At 52.0% G+C, this 20,005-nt stretch overlaps 1 protein-coding gene across 3 annotated transcripts in view; it reads right to left on the reverse strand.

Moving 5' to 3' along the window:
- BAZ2A (bromodomain adjacent to zinc finger domain 2A) overlaps nt 1-20,005 on the reverse strand; it is a 143,996-nt gene that overhangs the window by 16,229 nt on the left and 107,762 nt on the right. For all 3 annotated transcript variants that reach the window (XM_069758457.1, XM_069758456.1, XM_069758458.1), the window contains one exon: nt 12,535-13,037. In XM_069758457.1, the coding sequence (XP_069614558.1) occupies nt 12,535-13,037 (503 nt within the window). The remainder of the gene's footprint in view (nt 1-12,534; nt 13,038-20,005) is intronic.

A 20,005-nucleotide genomic window follows, 5' to 3' on the forward strand; every position in this document is an offset into this window, starting at 1 on the left:
TAACAACATAAAACATAATATTAGAGTACAGCATGACAGAGTAAGCAAAGAGCCAAAAAGAAAACAAGCCATAAGGCTAACAGGGTGGGAGCTGTGTCCCCCAATGAGTGGCTCGGAGAAAAGGATTTTACGGTGAGTACACAAAAATCCCTATTTCTCCTTCGCCACATTGGGGGACACAGAACCATGGGACGTCCCAAAGCAGTCCCTGGGTGGGGAACAATATAACCCAATAACTCCGTGTACCAACGGACTATAAATGCGCAACAGCCGCTTGCAGAACACGTCTGCCAAGGGCCGCATCCACAGAAGATTTAGTGTGGACATTGTATTGCTTCGTGAAGTTGTGCAGGCTGGACCATGTTGCGGCCTTGCAAACCTGCTCTGCCGATGACTGGTGCCGAATGGCCCAGGAAGTACCCACCGACCGAGTTGAGTGTGCCCTAATCCCCGCCGGGATAGGTCTGCCCCTGCCCCGATAAGATTCTTGAATAGCTGATCGGATCCATCTGGCTATCGTGGCTTTAGAAGCGGCTAAACCCTTTCTGTGACCCTCTGGGAGCACAAAGAGAGAGTCAGACTTGCGGAAGGGGGCAGTCCTAGAAACGTACCTCCTGAGGGCCCTTACCACGTCCAAGGTGTGAAGGGCCTTTTCAACCCAATGCCTTGGCTGTGGGCAAAAGGAGGGAAGAACAATATCTTCAGTAAGGTGGAAGGATGAAACCACCTTGGGAAGAAAAGACGGAGATGGACATAGGACTACTTTATCTTGGTGGAAGGAAAGGAAGGGCGCCCGGCAAGAAAGGGCGGCCAACTCTGAGACTTGCCTGATAGAGGTTACTGCCACAAGGAAGGCGACCTTCCAGGAGAGGACAATCAGCGAGACATCCTGCAGAGGTTCAAAAGGGACTCCTGAAGAACACTCAGAACCAAACTGAGATCCCAAGTCTCTAACGGCATTCTATAGGGGGGTACCACGTGACCCCCTGAACGAAAGTCCTGACCTGCAGGTTAGCAGCAATCCTACATTGGAACAACACGGATAATGCAGAGATCTGACTCTTGAGAGAACTGAGCCGGACTGGAGAAATTCCAGAATGGAAGGAATAGAAAAGGCAAGAGGAGGACGTCCACAGAGCCGGCACCATGAGAAGAAGGCTTTCCAGGTGCGGTGATAAGTGTGAGCGGAAGACGTCTTGCGAGCGCTAATCATGGTGGCAATGACTTGGTGGGAGAAGCCAGCTTGAGTTAGGATCCAGGTTTCAACAGCCACGCCGTTAAACGTAGGGCCCCTGAGTTCTGGTGGTATATCGGCCCTTGGCGAAGCAGATCTGGGCGATCTGGTAGCCGCCAGGGAACATCGGATACGAGTTGAACGAGCTCTGCGTACCATATGCGATGTGCCAACCCGGGGTGACTAGGATCAAAGGAACCCCCTCCATCTTGATTTTCCAGATTACCTTCGGTAGTAAAGGAAGCGGAGGAAACACGTACAAGGAGATGGAACTGATGCCATGGGAATATCAGTGTGTCCACCCCAATGGCTTGAGGATCCCGAGAATGCAATATTAAGTTGGGAACCTTTGCGTTCAGTCTGGACGCCATCAGATTCACGTCCAGAGTCCCCCAGCGAAGACAAATCTGCTGGAAGACCTCCGGGTGGAGTTCCCACTCCCACGAGGCGAGATCCTGACGGCTGAGGAAGTCCGCCCCTCAGTTATCGATGCCTGGAATGTGCACTGCAGAAATAGTGGAGCGGTTGTGCTAGGCCCAGCGGAGAATGTGAGAGACTTCCCGCATCGCCGGCCTGCTGCGGGTACCCCCCTGATGGTTTATGTACACCACAGCTGTGGCGTTGTCTGATTGAATTTGAATTGGGTGACCCGCAAGGAGGAAGTGGAAATGTCTCAGGGCAAATCTGACCGCTCAAATCTCCAAGATGTTTATCGGAAGTCTCGACTCTCGAATCGTCCAACGTCCCTGGGCAGTTTGGTGGCAAAATACCGCTCCCCAACCTAGGAGACTGGCGTCGGTAGTTACCACCAGCCAGTGAATTGGGAGAAAAGACCTTCCCTGGCTGAGAGATGACTCCAACATCCATCATTTGAGCGCTTGCCTGATCCGTGGGGGCAGAGGACATGGCCGATCGAGCGATAAGGGACTCCTGTCCCAATTGTCCAGTAGAGCCTGTTGTAAGGAACGGAGATGCAGTTGGGCGAAGGGAACCGCTTCCATTTCGGCCACCATTTTCCCCAGGATCCTTATGGCAAAACGAATGGAAAGAGGGAAGGGATGACAAAGTGTCCGGGTTCCCTGTTGAAGCACTTGGGCCTTGGACCAAGGAAGTAGGACCGGCCCCTTTAACGTGTCCAGGATCATGCCTAGGAAGGAGATTTGTCAAGATGGAAAGGGGGGAAGACTTGTCTAAGTTGATTAGCCAGCCCAGGCGTGAAAGGGTATCCAAGGTAATGCGGACTCTTGCTTCGCAGGCCTGATAGACGACCTTCTGATCAAAGGTCCGTCCTAAGTATGGCAACACGACCACTCCTCGGAAATGAAGAATGGCCATGACCGCCGCCATGGCCTTTGTGAATATCCTGGGCACGGTGGCAAGGCCGAAGGGTATGACCGTGAATTGAAAATGGTCCTCTTGGATAGCAAAACGCAGGAACCTTTGATGTGGCGGGAAGACTGGGATATGGAGATAAGCATCTTTTATGTCTATTGATGCTAAAAATTCTCCTCTCTCCATTGAGGAGATGACTGACCGGAGGGATTCCATCCTGAAATGCCGAACCTTTACATATTTGTTTAGGAGCCTTAGATCCAAAATAGGGCGCACCGTCCTGTCCTTTTTTGGAAAGACGAAGAGGTTTGAGTAAAAACCTCTGAACTTCTCGTGTTCTGGAACCGGAACAATGACCCTGCTTTGGCGGAGAGACTCGATGGCGCGGTAAAGCGCGCAAGACTGAGCTCCTGAACTTGGAAGACGAGAGGGGGAAAAAAAACGATCTGGAGGGGTGGCAAATTCTATTTTGTAAGCGGAAGACACTAGATCTCTGACCCATTCGTTGTGAATGATGGAAAGCCAGACATGTTGAAAGAGAAGCAGGCATCCGCCTACTTTGGTGGTGTCGACCGGAAGACTCCCGAGTCATTGTGAAGGAAATCTGGATGGCCTGGACCCCCTAGTTCTGGGTTGCCTAGGCTTACCTCGTCAGGACCGATTTGGCCTGTATGAGGGCCGAGAGTCTCTGTCTGTACGTGGAGAACGTTCTGATCTGGACGAGGCTGTGGACGAGGCTGTGGAGGTGGACCAGAAAGGGCTACTGCGAAAGGGCCGAAAGCGAAAATGTTGCTGACGATGAAAAGCAGTTTTAGGCCTGTGCTGAGGGAGGAATTTGCTTTTCCCTCCTGTAGCATCGGAAATAAGGTGGTTTAGTTTTTCTCCAAACAGACGTCCGCTCTGAAAAAGCAGAGATATCAGACTTTTTATAAGATGAATCTGCGCGCCACTCTCTAAGCCATAGTGCTCTTCTAATGGTGACGGCGTTTCAGGCAGCAGTTGCCGCACAGTCTGCTGCGTCTAAAGACGCGTACATCACATAGTCTCCAGCCATAGCGATTTGTTTGGCGAGATCAGCCACCTCAGATGGAAGTGCCTGGTCCTGAATGGATTTTGCAAGGGCATCTGCCCAGAAAACCATTGCTTTTGCGACCCATGCCGCAGCGAAGGAAGGGAATAGCGAGGAACCTGAGGCCTCATACACTGAGCGAGCCATGGAAACCATTTGGCGTTCTGTGGGATTTTTAACTAAAGCACCATCAGGTACAGACAAAAGCGAATTGGTAGCCAAACGCGATACCGGAGGATCTACTAGTGGAGGTTCCGTCCAATCTTTGACAAGATCTGCGGAAAAGGGATACTTCGGTCCCAGGGTCTTTTTACCCATAAAGCGCTTATCCGGTCGCTCCCTGTGTCGCCTGACTATCTCCAAAAAGTCCGGATGAGAGGCGAACACCCTATGAGATCGCTTGGTTCTTGTAAAAGAAACCGCATGATCCGGAGCCTAATTAAGGTCATCATCAACCTTTAGCACATGATTGACAGCTTCACTGAGGGAATCCACAGTCGCTTGAAACTCCGGAGAATCCGGGTCCAAGGATGCCTCAGACTCATACTCCGAGTCATGATCGCTGCGAACCCCTGGAGAGGGAGAGCGAGAAGTGGAGCTACCAGAGGCTGAATGGCATGGTGAATGCTCAGGAGAGGTAGTGCGGATCCGTTTTTTGAATGTCTGTACCTCCTTCAGGTGTGAGCGGCCCCTGCTGGCCGATGATTCCCCTGTAATGGAGGGGTCTCTTAAGCCAGGAAGACGAGTGTGTCGCTCCCCAGAGGGGTCATGGAGGGATTCAATCGCTTTGGCCAGCAAATACATGGATTGTGTCAGTGACGCGGCCCACTCAGGGGGGCTAGATACACTGGGGTCGGTAGCAGCGGAGGGCTCTTGGGCACATTGGGTATCACAGGCTAAGCAGAGAGGGGAGGTTTGAGGCCTAGGGAGTCTGGCAGGTGGTACACGCAGTGAAAAAGGTAGTATGTACCTTTGCAGTCTTTTAGCCTTTGACTGCGACATGATGTACCCCAATATGAGTGGAAAAAAAAAAACACTGCTAGTGGAAGCGATGTGGGGTAAAGCTGCAGGGAAGCACCTAGTGCAGTCTCCTTACCCAGGTCCTGTGTCCCGCAATCTGAAGATGATGGCGCTGAGTAAACCGGCATCCAGGGCGACATGTGCAGAGGGCGGCAGAGCTGCTTACAGTGGGAAAGATGGCTGCCGAGAGCTGGGAGGTAGTCTCGCAAGGAGCGAGAAGCACCAAGACTGGGGGCGGAGCCGCCGGAATGATGCAAGCGGTGGGCGGAGCTTACGGGATGCGGCCTACACAAGGCCGAAGCCGGGGACTAAATTTATGACTTCAGCCGGCGCGCACCCGCGAACCGCCGGGAAATGTGCCGCGGAGCTCTGTGGGGACCCTGCCGCTATGGAGCCCTCGTATGCCGCCGAAAAAACAACCCCTCCCGATGCACTTACCCCGATATGATGGGGATGGTTCAGAAGGTCAGAGCTGTGCCCGGGGTAGTTAGGACGGTGCAGGGTTGGGGAGCCTCCATCCACCATCCCCTGAAAAGGGGGTGGAGAGGAACCGTTCGCCTCCTTCCATCATCCGCTTAGACAGGGGTGATGCAGTGGGGGCTGCATGGACGCCACAAAGGAAAGTGCCTCTGAACAGCTGAGGGTAAAACCTGGTGGGCAGGGCAAAATCTCCTGCAATATGGCCTGGCTGCAGAAAAGGATACTGGAGGTACCACTCCAGTGCTCGTCTGATAGAGAGCGGGGGGGGAGATTGGTGCCCTTGAAGGGGCCTGTCGCCCCTATAATCAGCTCAGGCAGTGGCATCCCACGTCGCAGGAGAGAATACGGAGAGGTAATACTCCCGTGCTCCCCTGTTGTTGGTTCGGGGAGATCGGAGCCTTGAAAGGTTCCATCGCCCCTTCGTCCAAAAGGTATAAAAAGTAGAAAGTCCGAAAAGTTCTGGTCTGAATAGCAGACCCAGTGTGCCTCCTACGGACACTGAGCTTGAACTGGGTCTCTGGAAGCCAGCATGAGGGTGTATACAGCAGGGGAGGAGCTAACTTTTTTTTGTCTCAACTTAGTGTCAGCCTCCTAGTGACAGCAGCATAACACCCATGGTTCTGTGTCCCTCAATGTGGCGAAAGGGAAAATAACAGGATTTTTGGTTGCTTACCGTAAAATCTGTTTCTTGGAGCCTCCATTGAGGGACACAGGAACCATGGGTGTATGCTGCCACTATGCACAAAAAAGTTAGCTCCTCCTCTGCAGTATACACCCCACCGACTGGCATTATGCACTTCAGTTAGTGAGAAAGCAGTAGGAGAAAAACAAGGCTGAAACAAACACAAACTTGAGAACTGTAAATGTGAGAACAGTCATAGAACATAAAACAAAAGAAACTGAAAAACATTGGGAGGGTGCGGTGTCCCCCAATGGAGGCTCCAAGAAACAGATTTTACGGTAAGCAACCAAAAATCCTGTTTTCTTTATCGCCTCTCATGGGCGGACACAGGAACCATGGGACGCCCCAAAGCAGTCCCTAGGGCGGGAAAAACAGACTTCCATCAGGTCAGAGGACTCACCACTGCCTCCTGCAAGATCCTTCTGCGTAGGCTGGCGTCCGCCGAAGCGTAGGTATGGACCTTGTAAAATTTGGCGAACGTGTGGATGGTAACAAAGCAAAATCTATCTAATGAATACAATAAATAATCCTATAAATAATAATCCCAATACAGCAAAAAAGGACTAATATTAGTCCTTTTTTGCTGTATTGCGAACGTGTGGATGGAAGACCAGGTTGCCGCTTTGCAAAGCTGTAGGGCGGAAGCCCTGTGGTGCACTGCCCAGGAGGCGCCGACTGCCCGGGTAGAGTGAGCCTTTATCCCAGGAGGGGGCACTCTGTTCTTGACCCAGTAAGCCTCCAGAATTGCCGTTCTGATCCGTAAAGCAATAGTCGCTTTAGAAGCCGGTAGGCCTCTACGCGTGCCATCAGGAATGACGACAAGAAAATCCTTCTTCCGGAAAGCGGACGTTCTAATCAGGTAGATCCTCACTGCCCTGACGAGGTCAAGCTTATTCAACGATCGCTGCAGAGGATGAGTCGGAGCTGGACAAAAGGAAGGTAGAACGATGTCCTCGTTGGGGTAGAAGGTGGAAACCACCTTAGGAAGGAAGGAGGGCGGAAGCCTGAGGACCACCTTGTCTTGGTGAATGACCAAGAATGGAGGTCGGCAAGAGAGGGCCGCCAACTCGGACATGCGGCGGATAGAAGTGATAGCTACAAGAAAGGCCACCTTCCACGATCGAACTGACAGGGGAATCTCCCTGAGAGGCTCAAAGGGGGAAACCCTCAGAACGTCCAACAAGATTAAGATCCCATGAATCCACCGGGGCCCTATACGGAGGGACAGCATGGGCTGCTCCTTGAAGGAAGGTCTTAACCTGTGGCCGAGAAAAAGGATGGAGAGCGCAGAAACCTGGCCCTTTAGGGAACTAAGAGCAAGGCCGAATCCAGTCCTGCCTGAAGGAAGGCCAAGATAGAAGACAGGGAAAAGGACATAGATGAAACGCGGTTGGACTCGCACCAACGGAAGTAAGCCTTCCCAGGTACGATAGTAGATCCTGGAAGACGAAGGCTTCCGAGCCTGGATCAAGGTGTGAATCACCCGGTCTGAAAGGCCGGACGCTATTAGAACTGCGGTCTCAAAAGCCACGCCGGTAAACTGAGCGACCGAGAATTCGGGTGGCAGATTAGACCCGACCCTGAGACAGCAGATCGGGCCTGTCTGGAAGGCGCCAGGGGGCATCCGCGAGAAGGTTGACGATCCCTGCGAACCAAGCTCTCCAGGGCCAGTCCGAGGCGATCAGAATGACCGGCACCCCTTCTGCTTTGATCTTTTTCAACAGCTTGAGAAGCAAGGGAAGGGGTGGGAAAAGGTAGGGCAGCACGAACCGTGACCAAGGAATGGCCAGAGCGTCGACGCCCACTGCAAGAGGATCTCGAGACCTGAGATGAACTGAGGGACTTTCCTGTTCGTACGAGATGCCGTGAGGTCCACATCCGGAGTCCCCCATCGAAGACGAATCTGATGGAAGACTCCCTGCTGCAAAGACCATTCTCCTGCCGCGAGACCCTCGCGGCTGAGGAAGTCGGCGGCCCAATTGTCCACACCGGGGATATGCACCGCGGATATCACTGGAACCGTTGCCTCTGCCCAGAAGAGGATCTTGGATACCTCGGCAAGGGCCAAGGAGCTCCAAGTCCCCCCCTCGATGGTTGACATAAGCCACAGATTGGTAGGCCCTTGAGAATCCTTTCCCAGTGATGGAGGGACAGAAAAATGGCCCGAATCTCGAGGACATTGATCGGCAGAGATGACTCCTGCGCCGACCAACAGCCCTGACCAGTCAGGTGGCGAAACACCGCACCCCAGCCGAGCAGGCTGGCGTCCGTCGTCACCACTTGCCAGTGAACTGGAAGGAAGGACCTGCCCTGGGAGATGAGAGGCGACATCAGCCACCAGTTGAGAGACCGTTTGACCCGGGGAGAAAGTCGGATCGGACGATCCAGGGAGAAGACAGACCTGTCCCACTGATACAGAATGGCTTGCTGAAGGGGTCGCGAATGAAATTGGACGAAGGGAATCGCTTCCAATGTTGCTACCATCCTCCCCAGAACCTTCATGGCCGATCGGAAAGAGGGAGGACCCTGGAGCAAGTGTATGTCTCGTCGAAGAATGGATCTCTTGTCTTCAGGAAGAAAGACTTTGGTCTGACGAGTGTCGAGGTGCATGCCCAGAAAGATGATGCGCTGAGAAGGAATAAGGCAAGACTTCCTCCGGTTGACCAGCCACCCGAAATGAGCTAGGGTGTTGAGCACGATGTACAGGCTTTCATGAGCCTGAGAAAAGGACGGAGGCTTGATGAGGATGTCGTCGAGGTATGGAAACAGAACCAGGCCTCTGACTCAAGATGGCCATCAGCGCCGCCATGATCTTCGTGAAAACTCTTGGGGCGGCAGGGCGACGATCTGAAAATGCTCCTGGAGCACCGCAAAGCGCAGGAATCGGTGATATCCCGGGAATATCGGAACATGGAGGTAGGCGTCCTGAATGTCTATGGAACACAGAAATTCTTGAGTCTCCATGGAAGCAATTACAGAGCGAAGGGATTCCATCCTGAAGAAGTGCTTTAAATGAACTCTCCTGTTCAGTAATTTGAGATCCAGAATGGGACGAACCTTGCCGTCTTTTTTCGGTACCACAAAAAGGTTTGAATAGAAACCTGTGAACCGTTCTTTTTCTGGGATGGGAACGATTACCCCAGCTTTGAGGAGAGAAGCGATGGCTGCGAAGAAACCCGGAACTAGAGCGGGGTCTCTTGGAGGTCGGGATTCGAAGAAACGATCCCGGGGTCGTGAAACGAACTATCTTGTATCCCGAGGATACAACTTCCCTGACCCATGCGTCCTATACTGAGGAGATCCAGTCGTCCCTGAAGAAGAAGAGACGGCCGCCCAGCCTGGGAGGTGGGCTGGGGTCTTGCCGAGAGTCATGCCGAGGTGGATCTTCCAGTCCTGGACCTGGATCTACCCTGGGAGTAGTGAGGACGCCAGGAAGAAGTGGGCCTAAAGGATACGGTCTTCTTCTCCTGACGTGCCTGTGGCCTCTGTTGCTGCAAGGGAAAGGAGTTTGACGCCGCGAAGCGACGTAAAGGCCGGAAAGACCTAAATTGATGTCTAGGAGGAGGACAACGAGGTTTGGCCTGGGGAAGAAGAGAACTTGTGCCCCTGGTGGCGTCCTTAATGATTTGGTCCAGCTTAGCACCAAAGAGACGAGACCCCTGAAAAGGCAGGCTGGTAAGGAACTTTTTAGAAGACAAATCCGCCTGCCAGGCCTTAAGCCAAACGGTCCGGCGGATGGCAACCACGTTGCTGGATGCCTCAGCTGCACAAGACGCGGCATCCAAGGAGGCGGAGACCAGATATTCACCCACGTGAGAAATCTGGTTGGCAAGTTCCGCCAGCTGTCCGGGTGGAGCCCTGTCCAGAATGCCCCGCCGGAGTTGTTTGACCCATTTGGATATGGATTTTGAAACCCAAGTGGAAGCAAAGGCCGGGCAAAGACTAGCTGAGGCCGCTTCAAAGGCTGACTTCGCGAAAGATTCTATGACTATCGTTAGAATCCTTCAGAGATGCTCCGCCGGACAGTGGAAGGACCGTGTTGGTGGACAGTCTGGAAACTGGAGGATCCACCGATGGAGAAGCAGTCCAATTAGCGGTGAGCTCCGGAGTAAAGGGATATAAAACGCCAAGTCGCTTTCCTCTCTGAAAGCGTCTGGTCGGGTTATCTCTTTCTCTGGTCATAATCTCCGAAGGGGCATCTGAGAACGCCTCACCTGACTCAGGGGAGGAGTACCGGGGGGAAGTCGACCGCAGAGAAGGACCGTGTGGTGAGATGGAGCGAGAAGAGGACTCAGACCGGCGTTCCTGTCTGGTCCTTTTGCGGCTTGCAATGGAGGGCTCCAACGGAGCTTCCTGCGACCCGCTGGCTACTGCGGGAGTCTGCAGGGGTAATCGGTCCAGCACTGACACCAGAGCTTGAGACGCTCATGTTAGATCCGCCACCGATTGTGATAGAGAGGAAACCCAGTCTGGGGTGGGGGTATCGCTCTCAAGCGGAGCAGCCGGGGAATTATCCTGGGCGGTGGGAACAATCGGATTGCTGCAGGCCTGACAGAGTGGAGAGGACTGACCTGAGGGAAGTTTTCAGTTACAAGACGAACATGCAAAGAATTTGACTAAGGCAGAGGAATTAGAGTAAGAAGTAGGAGGACGAGAGCGGCCCCCTTTAGAGGTAGACATTTTTAGAAAGTCCCTGAAGAAAATGCCAGAGGGTTATGGGACAGGGGGCAGAGGGGAGTGTCAGTTTGCAGTGCAGAGCTACCTACGGCAGACGAAAACTGAATCCAGGTGAAGGACGTCGGCCGGATTGCGGTGGACCTCTGGGGAAGTGTATAGGTGGGAAGGCGATAAGAGCTCCTGCCGCAAATCAAGAGGAACTGCAGGAAAAACGCCAGGATGTGCGCTCTGCAAGGTGGTGGAGCGCCGATGTGTGGCGCCAGCGAAGTGGGGAGGGCGGAGCCTGCTGAGCACCAAGATGGCGCTGGTGGGCGGGGAATGCGGGGAGAAGGTTGTTTTTCTCCCGCCCGAGCAAACCGGAAGTGGTGGAGACGCGGCGCCGGAAGTAGGCCCCGGCCGAAGGCGGGGCCTATATTAAAAGCCAGCGGCCGCTGGAGAGGACCGCGGGTCCGCGAGTCAGCTCCGAAAGGTACGGCCGCCGGGGAAAACAGCGCAGCTGCCTGTAAGGGGGCTGCGCCGCAGAGAGCAAGGATGTGGCCGTAGGCAAGGCAGTGCGACTGCCTGTAAAAGTGCGGCCGCCGTGGAGGAAGCAGCGCGGCCGGTCACCAGGGCCGTCGCGCAAACGATCGGACTGTCGCCCAGGGTGCTGTGGAGGTCTGTGCTAGAAAAAAGTGCGGCCGCAGGAAAGGTAGTGTGGAAGCGCCCATATTTCCCCGGCTCTTGTAGCAGAGAATCTGCAGAGACCCCCCAAGGAGAGACTGATAGGGAGGGAAAAGATACTCACCTAACATCCCACGCCGTCCGGTACTAATCTTAAAACGTGGAAAGTATTAGACGTCCGTGGAGCTGGTGATGGACGTCCTCGTCTCCTCCAACCGACAGGCTCTGGTGGGCGAGTGGGTGGGGGACGGAGCCAGGACCAAACTTCTGAGCATGCTTGTGTGCCAGGATCTTGGTCCTACTGAGGGATCTATCAGGATACAGGGTGGCAGTACACGCCGTACTCATAGTCCGTATTATGGAATTACAGGTGTGACCGTTCACCCTGTATCCCTCCGGAAGAAAACCTTAAAGAAAAACGACGCACACTGAGGTAGATAAGGGTCTAATGAAAAACCTGTGTCCACCTCCTACTGACACTAAGCTAAACTGAAGTGCATAATGCCAGTCAGTGGGGTGTATACTGCAGAGGAGGAGCTAACTTTTTTTAAGCATAGTGTCAGCCTCCTAGTGGCAGCAGCATACACCCATGGTTCCTGTGTCCCCCAATGAGAGGCGATAAAGAAAAAGCAAAGGCATACATGTACGGCCATCACTCCATTCACAGACACTTAAGGATCAGCAAATTTTCACCTATCTTATGTACAGAAAATAATTTGCCAAGTTGGACAACTCTGATGTAATGATGAGCAGCTTCACGTCCCAATATTGCTTTTCCTTGTCACCATGAAAGTAGTCTGGTCTTGTGGTGAAAGTCTGCAGTCACTATGAGCCTGCAGACTTCTGAATCCTTACAGCTTGCACACTATCAGAATACTCCGGTGTTGATGCAGAGAGTGAGCAGTCATGTGACTGCAAGTATCCAATCTGCGTATGTCAGGTCACGTGCCGACAAGACATGCTCGGCTTCGATCAATAAAAGCGAACTGAGCAAGTCTGAGCACATCTAGTCAGAATGTGGCCAGCAGTATGCAGACCACATACTCGCAGTCACATGCCCGCCTGTTCTCGGTAGCTACACGGGAGAAAGCTGACCGTGTGCAGTGAGCAGACTGGAAGGATTCAGAAGTCTGCGGTCACACAGAGTGACAGCAGACTATCAACACGAAAAAGGGAAAACCCGGTTAAGATCTCGGCTGAATGGCACTCATATTTCCTCCCAAAAATAAATTGATACAATCTTAGTGGAAGCTTACGCCTGAGAAAGTTAGAGCTCCCTCATCTTTACTTATGTTTCGCTGCATTGTGAAATATATTATGTACTTTTTGCATTAAAAAAAGGGGTAACACTTAAATGGTAATACCTGTATTGGCAATTACCTGTAATGGCTGTGTTTTTGCAGTGAGAGATGATGAAGAAATGAGGATCTTTGACTGTGAATTGGAATTCGAGGAAATTTCAGTGTAAGAAGTCCTAAGGAGGGAGTTGAACAACCTGTTATCCTTCTCATCTGTGTCGGTAGCCCCTGGACAGGGCCCAATGTCATACGTAGATGTCCCCTCAGTGTGAGGAGGACTATTCTCAGGTGTTAATACAGCGCTGTGCATGATAGATGTTTGACAATGTGTGAGCCACGACAGCATTGTTGTTTGGCTTATGCCCTGGTGGCTTTCATAAAGATGCGGATTTGGCTGCAAAAAGCCATTGAGTGGAGTCAGCTGAGATCCAGGACACTGACAGTATTTACAACGCTCGGACTTCCTCGGTCGTCCTCGTGAACGATTAAGTGAACAGTAATATGAGTCTTCTGTCCCTACTTCCTCTTCATTCTTCAATCCATAAGGATTCAGAAGAGGAGTTTGTGGAGCATCTGAAATATTACCTACAAGAAAATAACGCAAAATCAGGAACTTGTGGCATTTTAGATTACTGAATATCAACAATTTAAGGTTTAAGCAACGTTACTAACAATATACCTGGACATACATCAGACGTGTGATCAAGGATTAAAACAAGTTTCACTTAAAAATTGTATGTCGGCGCAATCATCCAGTACGGAGGTGTAATAATGACAATCAACTTAAAAACCTTTCCTTTAACAAAACCTGGAAAAGAGGAGGGAATGCTATAAAATAGGGATTTGTGTACTCGCCGTAAAAGCTTTTTCTCCGAACCAATCATTGGGGGACACAGGAGCATGGGTGTTATGCTGCTGCCACTAGGAGGACACTAAGTTAACACAAAGAATAGCTCCTCCCCTGCAGTATACACCCTCCTGCTGGCTCTAAGTGAACCAGTTCGGTAACAAAGCAGTAGGAGAGCTTAACTTTAACAAGAATGAACTATGTCAAAACCAAGTCAACACAGGAAAAAACCAAAGCCAATAGGCTAACAGGGTGGGTGCTGTGTACCCCAATGATTGGCTCGAAGAAAAGGATTTTACGGTGAGTACACAAAAATCCTTAGTTCTCCTACGCCTCATTGGGGTACACAGGACCATGGGACGTCCTAAAGCAGTCCCTGGGTGGGAAACAATCCACTGCAATTGCTCCTTGTACCCACAAGTTACAGATGTGGCACTGCCGCTTACTAAATTCGTCTGCCAACAGACGCATCTGCCGAGGCCTGAGAATGGACATGGTAATGTTTTGTAAAGGTATGAAGGCTGGACCAAGTCGCAGCTCTGCGGACTTGTGCTGCCGATGCCTGGTGCCGGATGGCCCAAGACGTACCCACTTACCGATTAGAATGAGCCTTAATCCCTGCTGGGACGGAGTGACCTCTGACTCAGTAGGACTCCTGGATAGCCGAACGAATCCACTTGGCTATCGTAGTTTTGGAAGTGGCTAGACCTTTCCTTGGCCCTTCCGGGAGCACAAACAGGGCATCTGACCTGCAGAAAGATGCAGTCCTCGAGACGCATCTCCTAAGAGCTCTCACCAAGTCCAGTGTGTGAAGAGCCTTCTCGGTGCGATGTACTGGTGCCAGGCAAAGTGAAGGCAAGACAATTTCCTCATGGAGGTGGAAAGATGAGACAACTTTCGGTAGAAAAAAACGGGAATGTTCTTAAAACCACCTTATCTTGATGAAAAATGAGGAAAGGAACTCGACAAGACAAAGCCGCCATCTCTGAGACTCATCGGATGGACGTGACTGCAACCAGGAAGGCAACTTTCCATGACAGAAAAGACAGGGAAACGTCCTGCACAGGTTCAAAAGGGGACTCCTGCAAGACTCTGAGGACCAAATTAAGGTCCCATGGTTCCAACGGCATCTTATAGGGCGGCACCACATGGGAGACTCCCTGAATGAACGTCTTCACCTGTAATCTGTTGGCAATTCTACGTTGAAACAGGACTGACAAGGCTGAAATCTGCCCTATGAGAGATCTAAGGGCGAGACCTAAGTCCAAACCCGACTGAAGGAATTCGAGGATGGAAGGAATGGGAAATTCAAGAGGAGAGCGTCCTCGGTCCTTGCACCGTGAGAAGAAGGTCTTCCAAATGCGATGATAAATACGCATAGACGTAGGCTTTCCAGCGCTGATCATGGTAGAAATGACTTTCTGAGAGAAGCCTGCCTGTGTTAGCACCCAGGACTCAACGGCCATGCCGTCAAACACAGGGCCTCGGGGTTCTGGTGGTAAATGGGGACCTGGGACAACAGGTCTACGCGTTTCGGTAATCGCCAGGGAACATCGGCGACTAGTTGAACTAGTTCGGCGTACCAGGCCCTGCGCGGCCAATCTGGCGCAATCAGGATTACTGGTATCCCCTCCGCTCTGATCTTCTTGATGACTCTCAGCAGTAAAGGAAGCGGGGGAAATATGTACGGAAGCTGGAACTGATGTCACGAGTGAACGAGTGCATCTGCCCCGATGGCTGCCGGATCGTGGGACCGAGCTATGAAGTTGGGAACCTTGGAATTTAGCCGTGACGCCATCAGATCCACGTCCGGGGTTCCCCAACGACAGCAGATCTGGTAGAAGATCTCCGGATGGAGAGACCACTCTCTGGAGTCGAGACCTTGACAGCTGAGGAAATCTGCCTCCCAATTTTCCACTCCCAGGATGTGAACCGCTGAGATCATTGAGCGGTTTTCCTCGGTCCAAGGGAGAATGTGGCCTACCTCGGTCATGGCTGCCTTGCTGCGTGTTCCCCCTGCCGATTGATGCATGTTACTGCCGTGGCATTGTTGGACTAAATCCTGGTGGGACGACCCGCCAGGAAGGGATGGAATTGGAGAAGAGCCAACCTGATGGCCCGTATTTCCAGGATGTTAATGGGCAGGTGAGCTTCCTGAAGAGACCAGCGGCCTTGAGCAGTGTGATGGTGGAACACCGCTCCCCAACCCAAAAGACTGGCATCTGTTGTCACAACTAGCCAATGTACTGGGAGAAAAGACTTCCCTTGATTCAGGGAGGACTTCAAAGTCCACCACCTGAGAGACTGTCTGACTCGCTGGGGAAGGAGAAAAAGACGATTGAGAGAGAATGGGTTCCTGTTCCACACAGCCAGGAGAGCATGTTGTAAGGGGTGGAGGTGTAGTTGAGTGAATGGGACCACCTCCAAGGCTGCTACCATCCTGCCGAGGACCCTCATACTGAAACGCATACAGTGAATATGAGGTTGGGAGAGCTTCTGAGCTTCCCGCTGTAAGACAGATCTTTTCCGGGGGAAGAAGTACCAACCCCTGGGACGAGTCCAGTATCATTCCTAGTAAGGAAATTTGCTGAGCCGGTACTGGGGAAGATTTTTCGAAGTTTATCTTCCAACCGAGGCGAGAAAGAGTACCTATTGTGATGGTCACGGCCTCCTTGCAGGTGCAGAAAGAGGGGCCTTTGATGAGGATATCGTCTAGATACGGTAAAACCACCACACCTCGGGTACGAAGGATGGCCACAGCGGCCGCCATGACCTTGGTGAATACCCTGGGAGCGGTGGCGAGGCCGAAGGGCAGAGCAGCAAATTGAAAGTGATCTTCCTGAACTGCGAAGCGAAGAAACCTTTGGTGAGAAGGTAAAATAGGAATGTGGAGGTACGCGTCCTGGATGTCTATAGACGCCAGGAACTCGCCTTTCTCCATGGAAGCGATGACAGAACGAAGCAATTCCATCCGGAACCGTCGCACCCTGACAAACTTGTTCAGCAGTTTTAGGTCCAGTATGGGCCGTACTGTACCGTCCTTCTTTGGAACAATCAACAGGTTTGAATAAAAACCTTGAAACCTTTCGCTTTGAGGGACCGGGAAAATAACCCCGTTTTCTTTTAGAGAGCTTATGGTCTGGAAAAACTCTGATGCCTTTGCCCTGGGAGGAGAAGAAAGGAAAAAGCGATTTGGTGGAAGAGAGGAGAATTTTATCTTGTATCCTGAGGACACTAGGTTGCGGACCCATTCGTCGTGCACGACCAAGAGCCACATGTCGCTGAAGGAAAGCAGGCAACCGCCTACTTTAAGGGTGTCCTCCAGATACCGCAGAAAGTTATTGTGAGGGAGACCTGCCCGGTCTGGACCCCCTGGATCCTGACTGCCTAGGCCTGCATCTCCAAGAAGGGGAAGGTTTGTAAGAGGTCTGAGGACCTCTATCCATACGTTGTGCCCACCCATGTCTGGAAGATCTCGAAGTAGAGGACCAATTTGAGTTGAAGCGGAAAAAATTGGGACAGAGCCTGCTGCTGCTGGTTTGGAAAGGGCCGAAAGGGTCTCTATTGTGGAACAAATTTACTCTTCCCTCCAGTGGTGTCAGAAATTAATTGGTCGAGATTTTCGCCAAAAAGGCAACCGCTCTGACATGGAAGAGAAGTCAATGATTTTTTGGAAGTCGAATCCGCACGCCAGTCCCTGAGCCATAAGGACCTCCGGATGGTGATGGTGTTTGCTGCTGCTTGCGAAGCAGTTAGCAGTGTCCAGGGACGCGGTAACTACAAAATCTCCAGCTCTGGCTATCTGAGTAGAGAGGTCTGCTATATTGGGGGGGGGGGGGGGGGGAGATCGGTATCCAGCACCGCTGCAGACAAGACCTCAGCCCAGTGGGTCATAGCCTTAGCCACCCACGTAGCGGCAAAAGATGGGAAGAGTGCGGCTGCTGAGGCTTCAAAAGGCTGAAAGCGCCATATTGTCGATCTGACGATCGCTTGGGTTTTTAATAGAGGCGCCCTCCAAAGAGGATAAAATAGATTTAGTAGCCAGGCGTGATACCAGAGGATCTACCGGGGTAGATTGAGACCAATCTTTTCTTAGATCCTGGGCAAAGGGATATTTTTATTCCATGGGCTTCTGCCCTGTGAATCATTTATCAGGATGGATCCTGTGAGATTCAACAATTTCCTTAAATTCGGGATGAGTGGCGAATACTCTGGGAGCTCGCTTGGTCCTCTTAAAGGACACGGCATGATCTGTTTTAGATAAAGGTTCCTTCTCAAGATTCAAAGCCTTATTCACTGACTCAGAGTCGAGAGTCTCCTGCTCGTGATGAAATTCCTGATCTAGGGACGTGTCAGAATCATCCTCTGAAACAGGTTCTCTACTAGCCCCAATGGAAGGGGAGCGAGAAATGGAGCTCTCAGAACCCGAAACCCGGTGATGGTCTGGGGATATGGCATGAGTCCTTTTCCTGGAAGAGCGAGAGCTCCTTGGCAAGGTACGACCCCTAGAGTACGAGGGGTTTTGGGGATCGGAAGCGTCATCCGTAAGAGTGCCCTGGTTAGAGGAGGGGTCTCGGAATGATTCTAAGGCTTTTACAAGGGATGCCATAGACCGGGTAAGGGAGGTAGCCCACTCAGGGGGACCAGGCTCACTAGGTTCGCTATCAGTAACAGGTGGTTCCTGAACAGTCACCGGTTCACAAGCTGTGCACAATGCAGTATTGTGACCCCGGGGTAATGAGACCTTACAAGAGGAACATGCAGCTAAGAATACAGTGTGGGTTTTCCCAGACTTTTTCTGAGGCCTTGATTGAGACATAGTAGTCTTGAGGAGAGCGCTTACTAGCAGGGGAAGGGTTAAGCTATGTTTCTGCAGCTTACCCAGGTCCTGTGTCTTGAGTCCCCAGGGAAGGTCCGCAATGTATGGTCCTGAAGGCTGTGATTAGGAAAGCTGGAGCAGCGCTGCAGCATCAGGGAACTAGAAGCTGTAGAAAAGATGGGCGACGGTAATTGCTGGTGGGCGTGGCCAAAAACTCTGGTCTGTATGAAGGGAAACGCCGGGGACTAAATTTAAAAAACTTGCGGATGCGGCCTGTGGCGTCACAACTGCTATTAGTGCCATCGTCAGCCGCGCTCCTTCATAGAAAAGCCGCACTGCGGACCACCCAGGGACCAAGGCTTTATGCCCTGTTAGAGGTGCGGACCTTCCATACCCCGGGGACCAGGACCTCCCAGCGCCTCGGCCCTCGCCGTGTACTCATGGCAGATGCGGTGGGCCGGTGCTCAATCCACCGTCGCCATAGTCAGGAAGGGGGTGGAGAGCTTCTGCCGCCTTGCATCATCCACTATATCAGTGGTGATGCAGTGGGGGGCTGCACGGACGCCAAACATAATATGTCCGGCTATGCACCTGGCTCCAGGAGAGGTAGATGGAGGGCTATTCCATGTGGTCGCCTGCTATGGAGGCGGGAGATCGGAACGCTAAGGAACCGTCGCCCGTAAGGTGAGCTCAGGGCTGGCATCCAACGTTGCAGGAAAGGATACGGGAGGAACGGTCCATGTACTTGCCTGTTGATGATTCGGGGGAGATCAGAACCTAGAAAGGGTCCGTCGCCCCCATTCGCTCCGTTAAGGGAAAAAATAAAATAAAAATAAAAAATGAAAATAAAAACGGTGGGGTCTGAAAGCAGACCAAAGTGCCTCCTACAGACACTAAGCAAGAACTGGTTCACTTAGAGCCAGCAGGAGGGTGTATACTGCAGGGGAGGAGCTATTCTTTATGTGTTAATTTAGTGTCATCCTAGTGGCAGCAGCATAACACCCATGGTCCTGTGTCCCCCAATGAGGCGTAGGAGAAATAGCCATTACCTACCTGAAACTCCAGCGTCCGTAACGATTTCTATCACTCTAGGCATTCATGGGTCTCGGTGGACATGTAACATACAAGCACATGACGCTGCTGAAGCCAGTGATTGGCTGCAGCGGTCATAAGAAGTTGTATGACATAATGGCTGCAGGACCGGCAGAAGATTCAATGGGTAACTAATAATCAATTCTTTATTTTAAAACATTCCCTTCTCTTGTCCAAGCTTTGTCAAATCTCAGAAAACCACTTTAACCCCTTAGTGATGACCAAAACGACTTAAAACTGACCCGAAATATACCGTATATACTCGAGTATAAGCTGAGATTTTCAGTCCATTTTTTTGGGCTGAAAGTCCCCGTCTCTGCTTATACTCGAGTCATACCCAGGGGTTGGCAGGAGAGGGGGAGCGGGGCCTGTCTAATTATACTCACCTGCTCCTGGTGCGGTCCCTGCACGTCTTTTCCCCCGGCGCTGACAGCTTCCTGTACTGAGCGGTCACATGGTACTGCTCATTGCAGTGTTGAATATGCGGCTCCACCACCCATAGAGGTGGAGCCGCATATTCATTACTGTAATGAGCGGTAACGGTGACCGCTCAGTACAGGAAGAAGCCGTCAGCGCCAGGGAACGGACGTGCAGGGACCGCACCAGGAGCAGGTGAGTATAACTGGGAGGGGAGCGCTGCACGATATTCACCTGCGCCTCGTTCCGGGGCCGCTCCGTCTTCAGCAGTGACGCTCAGGTCAGAGGGCGCGATGACGTAGTTAGTGCACACCCTCTGCCTGAATGTCAGTGCAGGAGACGCTGAAGATGGAGCGGCGCCGGAACGAGGAGCAGGTG

Source organism: Ranitomeya imitator, chromosome 3 (assembly GCF_032444005.1).
Source record: "Ranitomeya imitator isolate aRanImi1 chromosome 3, aRanImi1.pri, whole genome shotgun sequence".
In the NCBI taxonomy this organism is placed as follows: Eukaryota; Metazoa; Chordata; class Amphibia; order Anura; family Dendrobatidae; genus Ranitomeya; species Ranitomeya imitator.